General features: G+C 38.3%; 1 protein-coding gene across 1 annotated transcript in view; it reads left to right on the top strand.

The window, feature by feature from the left end:
• The window catches only part of sdk2a (sidekick cell adhesion molecule 2a), a 432,880-nt gene that overhangs the window by 306,214 nt on the left and 117,503 nt on the right, over nucleotides 1–9,163 (top strand). The window contains 4 exon segments of the mRNA XM_030142001.1: nucleotides 2,001–2,103; nucleotides 5,394–5,570; nucleotides 7,852–7,988; nucleotides 8,740–8,887. Coding sequence (XP_029997861.1) covers nucleotides 2,001–2,103; nucleotides 5,394–5,570; nucleotides 7,852–7,988; nucleotides 8,740–8,887 — 565 coding nt within the window.

A 9,163-nucleotide genomic window follows, 5' to 3' on the forward strand; every position in this document is an offset into this window, starting at 1 on the left:
TAGGAATTGACACAAAAGTAGAACTGGGTCTTTATGGGTTAATCTTAAATAAAAATGTAAAAAAAGAGGTAAAGTTTGTTTCTGCTGAGATAGTATGCAAATCACTGATTACTTTTCTAATCAGATGCTTGACAAGATTATTCTTCTTTCATAGAAAAACAGGACTATTTCTCCAGAAACATGGCTTTTTTTTTGTTTGTTTGTTTTTGTTTTTAGTTTGTTTTTTTATAAATCATTTCTTTTAGTGTCTGCGATCCAACTAAACCTACGGTGTAAAAACTAGCAGACATATCACATCCGTCTTTTTTAATCCATGACTTGTTTACTTGTAGATGCAGCGAGTACAGGATTCCCGCAGGTCACTGTCAAGTTATTTTGACTGTGTAGTCCAATGACTCATGCATGTACTCAGTGTTGTGCATGAATTCAGATTAATAGAGCTTTCAAAATATGTCACTCATTGAGAAATACTCTGAATCATCCTAATTCAGGAGGAATTGTGCGAAAGCTGAGATGACGTCCAGTAAGATCAGAGCAATTCACTGTTTGTTTTTATTGCTTTTATCATATTTTCCGTCATTTACAAAAAGGAAAAAACAAAGTGAAAATAAAATAAAACAACAAAGACAAAAAAGAAAAGAACAAAACTAACAACTTCATCCTTTTAACGCCTGAACCATTAAATCACTGACAGAAAATTCTAGTTCTTTGAAACTGGAGCCTTTATTGGTCCTTCTGAACAATCAAAAAAATGTTTTTTCAAACATCAATTTCCATGCATGAGTTTCAATTTTGTATCATATTTGATACATCAGGTAGCAAAGATCAAATATTATTATTTTTGAACAAACAAAAACATAATATAACACAAACATGTCTAACAAATTGCTAATTCCTTTTCCAAATTGTCAAAGTTCTTCCTCCTTCCTCATTAATGACAGTCTTGTAGCATCACTGGAAAGGCCTCTGGTGAATAAATTCCTCCCCCTGGTGGATTATCTGTGTATTGCATGTATCTAATTGTATACATCAGGTTTGTAAAGAAAAAAAATCACACTGAACGGCCAGGTCATGTTTATCCAACCTTTTTTGTCATTGAAATGTGACAAATGCCACAATTCTGCATCCCAGGAGGAGGAGCGATGAGCAATGAAGTTACCATATTTGGCTCCTTGCCCATAAGTGGCAAAAAAAAAAAAAAAATCAATGAAGTAAATATAAAAAAAATGCAAGAAAAACACGTATAAAATAAACAAAGACAAAGACAAAAAAGAAAAAAAAACCCAAAACCAACAACTTTATCCTTTTAAAGCCTGAACCATTAAATCACTGACAGAAAATTCCAGTTCTTTAAAACTGGAGCCTTTATTGGACCTTCTGAACAACCCAAAAAGAAACCAAAAACGTTTTTTCCAAATATCAGTTTCCGTGTATGAGTTTCAATTTTGTATCATACTTGATACATCAGGTCTCAATGCTCAAATATTATTATTTTTGTACAAACAAAAACATAACCCAACACAAACATGTCTAACAAACTGGTCATTCTGTTTCAAAACTGTCAAAGTTCTTCCTCCTTCCTCGTTAATGTCAGTCTTGTAGTGTCACTGGAAAGGCCTCTGGTGAATAAATTCCTCCCCCTGGTGGATTATCTGTGTATTGCATGTATCTAATTGTATACATCAGGTTTTCAAGAAAAAAAACCCACACTGATCATGTAGAGGGATTCAAAGTCATGTATTAAATATGCTATGTTTGACGTTATAGGATTAAAAAGGTAGTCGCAGCACCCCCCCACCCCCCCCACATACCCCCCCCCACACACACACACACACAGACACACACACAATTCTTACATGTATACATACACGTACAGCATGTACATAAACACAAACATGTACACACACTGTCCATCAGCCCACCCCACCCCCATACAGTTCACTGTTTAAACAGTGTGTGTGTGTGTGTGTGTGTGTGTGTGTGTGTGTGTGTGTTCACAGCACGTACCCGCATCACCAAACCACCGCAAGACCAGAGCGTCATCAAAGGGACCAAGGCCGTCATGACCTGTGGTGTGACCCATGACCCCAGTGTCACCATCAGGTAATGTTTCTACAGCTGGAGTGTTCAGACCCTATCCAGCACATTCACTAAAGATACACTGGAAAAAATGTTAAAAATTTTTTACCAAGTGTATTTTTCTCATTTCTAGTCCAAATATCTCATCACACTTAAAATAAGACAGAATCACCTAAAGAGGAACTTTTCACTGAGATATAAGAACTGATTTTTAGACAATAGATCTGGAAAATCTGATTTCAAGAAATCTAACCAAGATAATTTTCACTTGTTTCATTGGCAGATTTTTTTTTTTTTTTTTTGCTTAATTCTTTTTTTTTTTTTTTTTTTGGGCTTAATTCTAGATTGTTTTGCTTAATGGAAGATATTTTTTTTGCTTAATTCAACATTTTTCCTTAATTTGAGCTTTTTTTGTTTGTTTGTTTTCTTGAAATAAGGTTTTCCAGATCTTTTATCTAAAAATCAGTTCTTATATCTCAGTGAAAAGTTCCTCTTTAGGTGATTATGTCGTATTTTAAGTGTGATGAGATATTTGGACTAGAAATGAGAAAAATGCACTTGGTAAGATTTAGATTTTTTTTTTCCAGTCTATCTATCACATTCACTTTGGCTACGTTCAGACTGCAGGGAAATGCGGCCCAAATCCGATTTTTTTGCTGATATTTGACCTGTATCTGATCTGTTAAAGACAGTTTGAACAGCACAAATCAGATTTTTTCAAATCTGACCCAGGTCACTTTCATATGTAGTCCATATGTGTATCTGATATTTTGTGATATGGCTTCAGTCTGAACGGCCAGGTGGTATTTATCCGACTTTTACGTCATTGAAATATGTATAATGCAATGTAATGAATGTATGTGGAAATGACCAAAAATAGTCACTTGCCCGATAAAGCATTTACAGTCTTGTCTTTATATGAATATGATTTGAGGTTATCGTAGACGTGTCCTCCAAAGGCCAAAGTCTCACTCTTATTCTTTGACTACATTTCATCTGAGCCTGTACTTTTTCTACTTTTTACTTGAGTAAAGGAGTTAAATCGTCACTTATACTTTTTGCGCGAGTCAGGTACAAACATTATGCTCAATTAGTTTGTGAAATCTGTGAAAATGTGACTAGTTGTGGAAAAAAGTCTTTCAGTTTTTGTGTGATATATCAATTGTGCTACATCCAAAAAAAAACAAAAAAAACACCTCTTGCCAGCTGAAAAATGTTTAATTGAAAAACGAGAGTTTTGCAAAATTGTCGTTTTTTCGTTTTATGCCCAGGTTATATTCACGCAATTTGAGGGTCAATGGAAAAGTGACTGTTGTTGCCTCACTGCAGCTGTCACTGTCTTGTGATGTATTTTGAAATGACCAAAAACAGTCACTTGCTAAAGTGTTAACGGTCTTGCCTTAATATAAATGTGTTTTGAGGTTCTCGTAGACGTGTCCTCCAAAGGCCAAAGTTTCACTCTTATTCTTCAAGTACATTTCATCAGAGCCTGTACTTTTTCTACTTTTTACTTGAGTAAAGAAGTTGTACAAAGTACAAGTGTAAACCACTTGTACTTTTTGCGCAAGTCAGGTACCGATATTATACTCAATTAGTTTGCGAAATCTATGAGAGTGAGAGACAATATAGGACAATATAGGTGCACAAAAAGGTCTTTTCATCGCAGTTTCGCGTGATATATCAATTGCGCTACGCCCGATAAACCACCTCTTGCCAGCTGAAAAATGTTTAATCGAAAAACGAGAGTTTTGCAAAATTGTTGTTTTTTTCATTTTATGCCCAAGGTATATTCGCGCAATTTGAGGGTCAATGGAAAAGTGACTGTTGTTGCCTCACTGTAATGACCAAAAACAATCACTTGCTCAATGAAGCGTTAACGGTCTTGCCTTAATATAAATGTGTTTTGAGGTTTTCGCAGACGTGTCCTTCAAAGGCCAAAGTTTCACTCTTATTCTTCAAGTACATTTCATCAGAGCCTGTACTTTATTCACTTTTACTTGAGTAAAGAAGTTAAATCACCACTTGTACTTTTTGCGTGAGTTGGGTACCGACATTACGTTCAATTAGTTTGTGAAATCTGTGAAAGTGTGACTAGTTGTGGAAAAAAGTCTTTCAGTTTTTGTGTGATATACCAATTGTGCTACATCCAAAAAAAAAAAAAAAAACACCTCTTGCCAGCTGAAAAATGTTTAATTGAAAAACGAGAGTTTTGCAAAATTGTCGTTTTTTTCATTTTATGCCCAAGGTATATTCGCGTAATTTGAGGGTCAATGGAAAAGTGACTGTTGTTGCCTCACTGTAATGACCAAAAACAATCACTTGCTCAATGAAGCGTTAACGGTCTTGCCTTAATATAAAAGTGTTTTGAGGTTTTCGCAGACGTGTCCTTCAAAGGCTAAAGTCTCACTCTTATTCTTTGAGTCCATTTCATCCGAGCCTGTACTTTATTCACTTTTACTTGAGTAAAGAAGTTAAATCGCCACTTATACTTTTTGCGTGAGTTGGGTACCGACATTACGCTCAATTAGTTTGTGAAATCTGCCAGAGATCTTGTAGTGTTTATCCATCCTTAGACGACCTCCTATGGGAAGATTTGGAAACTCTTAGAGTCAGATTGAGGAATTAGTGCGTCACTTTCCCTCACTCTTCAGACGGTCTTGAACATGATGGAGTGCGTGTACATGCATCTGTCTCACAGGGAGTGAAATGATGTCTGTGGAGCCCGGTGATTAGAGTGCTTGTCACCTGTGGGCCCACAGCATTGATCAGATCGCGGGGTAAACAGATGAATATGTAAACAGAGTAATAACTTCAGACAGCGTCTTTAATTAAACGCAACACAGAGGAGATTAGCTGGAGAGCCTGAATACTTGCAATTAATCACCGGAGTTCCTAGTGTGGGCATATGTGTGCATTTGTATGTGGAAGGGGGGAGGGAGGGAGGGGGGTGGGGGGAGTGGGGAGGGGAGGGGGGGGGGTCGCCCATATGTGCAGTTTGTTATGTGACAGGGAGACAAAGTGTGTGGAAGGGAGGTTCTGCACTGTATGTGTGACAGAGAGAGATGGTTTTCAGATTCAAATCTCTTCGCCATCAGCCTCACAAAGCTTTTCATCTGTGTCAGCGCCTTCTGTGTTGTGCACTAGAAACTGACGCAAAGCAAACAGATTTACTGTCACAACACTCGCAGATAGAGAGCGTTGAAGTGTGAGCCGCTGCTTGTGAACTCCCGCGTTTGCGTGTCCTCCGCTCATATGTCGTTGCGCCCCCCCCCCCCCCACCCCCACCCCCACCCCATGTGTTCATATACCTGCAGGTATGTGTGGGAGAAGAGCGGCTCCGTGATTGATGTGAACACGTCTCCCCGCCTGCGGCTGGATCCCGACGGGACCCTGCACATCTCCCAGACGTGGTCGGGCGACATCGGAACATACACCTGTAGGGTGACCTCAGTGGGGGGCAACGACTCCCGCAGCGCCCACCTGCGAGTCAGGTCTGCACATGTGACGCTTCTGTCCTGGTGTCGGTGTTTTCTGTTGGTTCACAAGGAAATAATGGAGGGTTTTTGTTTGTTTGTTTGTTTTTTCCTTTTGTTTTCTTTTATCACCGCTTTCCTCTCTAATCCATCAAACGCAGCAATATTTACAAAACAATGCTTTAGGTTCAGTTCTTTAATTGCATTTTTACATCTGCCAAGGAGGTTATGTTTTTATCTGTGTTTGTTTGTTTTTTTGTTTGTTTGTTTGTTTGTCTGTCTGTTTGTTTGTTTGTTTGTTTGTTTGTCTGTTAGCAAGATAACTCAAAAAGTTATGAAAGGATTTTAAGGAAATTTTCTAGAAATGTTGATACTGACACAAGGAACAAATGGTTAAATTTTGGTGGTGATGGGGGGTGCTTTTCTAGTTTTTGTTTGTTTGTTTATGTTTTCCCTCTGTTTGTTTTCTTTTAGCACTGCTTTCCTCTAATCCATCAAATGCAGCAATATTTACAAAACAATGTTTTAGGTTTGTTGATTTTATTCTGTTTTTATGTCTGCCAAGGAGGTTATGTTTTTATCTGGGTTTGTTTGTTTGTTTGTTAGCAAGATAAGTCAAAAAGTAATGGACGGATTTTGATGAAATTTTCAGGAAATGTTGATCCTGGCCCAAGGAACAAATGAGAAAATTTTAGTGGGGATTGGGGGGGGGGGACAGGGGGGCACAGATTTTTTGTTTGTTAGTCTGTTTGTTTGTTTTTTTTGTTTGTTTGTCTGTCTGTTAGCAAGATAACTCAAAAAGTTATGGAAGGATTTTTAGGAAATGTTGATACTGGCACAAGGAACAAATGATTAAATTTTGGTATTGATCGGGGGGGGGAGGGGGGGAGTTGTTTGTTTGTTTGTTTGTTTGTTTGTTACCAAGATAACTCAGAAAGCTATAGACGGATTTTGATGCAATTTTCAGGAAATATTGATACTGGCACAAGAAACGAATGATGAAATTTTGGTGGTGATCGGGGGGATTTTTTGTTTCTTTGTCTGTTTGTTTGTTTGTTTGTCTGTTTGTCTCTTAGCAAGATAACTCAAAAAATTATGGACGGTTTTGGATGAAATTTTCAGGAAATATTGATACTGGCAATAGGAACAAATTATTAACAAGAAAAGCACTCGGAGAGCGCAGACCTCCACCAAGACAGATCTGTCGTGCCCCCCCCCCCCCCCCCCCCCAATCACTACCAAAATTTTATTGTTTCTTCCTTGTGCCAGTATCAACATTTCCTGAAAATCTCATGAAAATCTGTCCATAACTTTTAAAGATATCTTGCTAACAAACAAACAAACAAACAAGCACGCCAACACACAAAGCAAAGTGATCACACTACCTCCTGGTGGAGGTAAATATGGGTGGTGATTGGGGGAGTGGGGGGGTGGCGGAGACCTCCGAGTGCTTTTCTAGTTTTTGTTTGTTTGTTTGTTTTTTCCTCCTTTCGTTTTCTTTTATTACCGCTTTCCTCTCTAATCCATCAAACGCAGCAATATTTACAAAACAGTGCTTTTGGTTTGCTGATTTTATTCTGTTTTTACATCTGCCAAGGAGGTTATGTTTTTATCTGGGTTTGTTTGTTTGTTTGTTTGTTTGTCTGTTAGCAAGATAACTCAAAAAGTTATGGAAGGATTTGGATAAAATTTTCAGTAAATGTTGATACTGGCACAAGGAAGAAATGATTAAATTTTGGTGGTAATTTGGGGGTGGATTTTTTGTTTGTTTTTCTGTTTGTTTGTTTGTTTGTTTGTCTGTTAGCAAGATAACTTAGAAAGTTATGGAAAGATTTTGATGAAAATTTCTGGAAATATTGATACTGGAACACGGAACAAATGCTTAAATTTTGATGGTGATTTGGGGGAGTGGGGGGATTTTTTGTTTGTTTGTTTGTTTGTTTGTTTGTTTGTTTGTTTGTCTGTTAGCAAGATAACTCAAGAAGTTATGGATGGATTTTGATGAAATTTTCAGGAAATTATAAAATTTTGGTGGTGATCGGGGGGTGGGAAACTGATCTGCCTTGGCCTTGGCGGAGGTCTGCACTTTTCGTGTGCTTTTCTAGGTTTTTTTGTTTGTTTGTTTGTTTGTTTGTTTTTCTTCATTTTGTTTTCTTTTATCACCACTTTCCTCTCTAATCCATCAAACGCAGCAATATTTACCAAACAATACTTTCCATGTCGGTTCTTTAATTCTGTGATTTGCCGCTCGCTCTCATCTGATTTTCTTTCTTTTTATCCCTCTTTTGTTTGTGTTCAGACAACTGCCCCATGCACCAGAAAACCCAATCGCAGTTCTGAGTACCACAGAGAAGAGGGCCATCAACCTCACATGGGCCCAGGCCTTTGACGGGAACAGCCCCCTGATCCGCTACATCTTAGAAGTGTCAGAAAACAGTGAGTGGTTAAGTGTGTTTTCACATCGAGTTAAGAAGTCAACATTAAGAAGGCACGTTGTTCAAACTAATGCATTTAGCGTTGCTCGTTAGGCATTTAGGAGCCAATATTGTTAGTTTACATTCTGTTGAAGTACTCATTTGCAACACCTGTTATAATATTACATTTCCATTGTGCCTGGAAAATTTGGCAGCTGCACTCTCCCTTAGATCCTGGAAATGTATAACTCAATTGCTCACCTGTGCGCTTCCTTGTGACGGATCAAGGCAGCCAAATTTAGTTGATGTCCAAGGCTCTTATCTTCATTTGGCGCGATAAAATGCAAAAAAAAAAAAAAAAAAAGTGGGAATGATCTTACCCGTAGAGAGTAAATCATTCAGCGCATAGTTTATTGAAGCTCAGGCTAACTGAGAAGATGACAACTCATTAAAAAGAAAATGAATTCGAAGGATGCAGATGGGATCTGTTTTTTTGTATAATTGAATTTCAATTTGATATTTAGAGGGAAGTGTATACAAAAATAAATGACTTGTTTTTGTTTTTTTTCAGTAGCTGCAATATTATTATTATTATTATTACTGAAAATGAAACAATGGTGTGCAATAATAGTCAGGAATAACATTAAATTTAAATGAGTTTGCAAGTGCTGGAGAGAGTTTCCTCAGAATGGAGATTTCATAAGGTCACATACTGTTCGCTGGCCGTTGGCTCACAGCTCTGTACGTCTATATGTGCATATGCTCCGTCTCAGATGCCCCTTGGACTGTGCTGTTGGCCAACATTGAACCCGAGTCCGTCGGGGTCACGGTTGGTGGCCTCATCCCGGCGCGCTCGTACCAGTTCCGCCTGTGTGCCGTTAACGACGTGGGCAGAGGCCAGTTCAGCAAAGAGACTGACCGGTGGGTACTGTATGTGGACGACTGCTGTACATGAGCTGAATATTAACAGAAATTAATTGTACAGAAATGTTTACTAGACCCATGTTTGGTATCTTTTTTCCAGCACAACTGCATCTATCTCAGGGGTCTCAAATATGTGGCTCGGGGGCCAGATGCGGCCCCGCTAAAGGTTCCAATCCGGCCCGTGGGATGAATTTGCAAAAATTCCACAGTCGAGGCTGTGGAATTTATGTTAGTTCAGGTTCCACATACAGACCAATATGATCTAATAGCATA

The sequence above is a fragment of the Sphaeramia orbicularis genome, chromosome 8 (genome assembly GCF_902148855.1).
Source record: "Sphaeramia orbicularis chromosome 8, fSphaOr1.1, whole genome shotgun sequence".
Lineage (NCBI taxonomy): Eukaryota > Metazoa > Chordata > Actinopteri > Kurtiformes > Apogonidae > Sphaeramia > Sphaeramia orbicularis.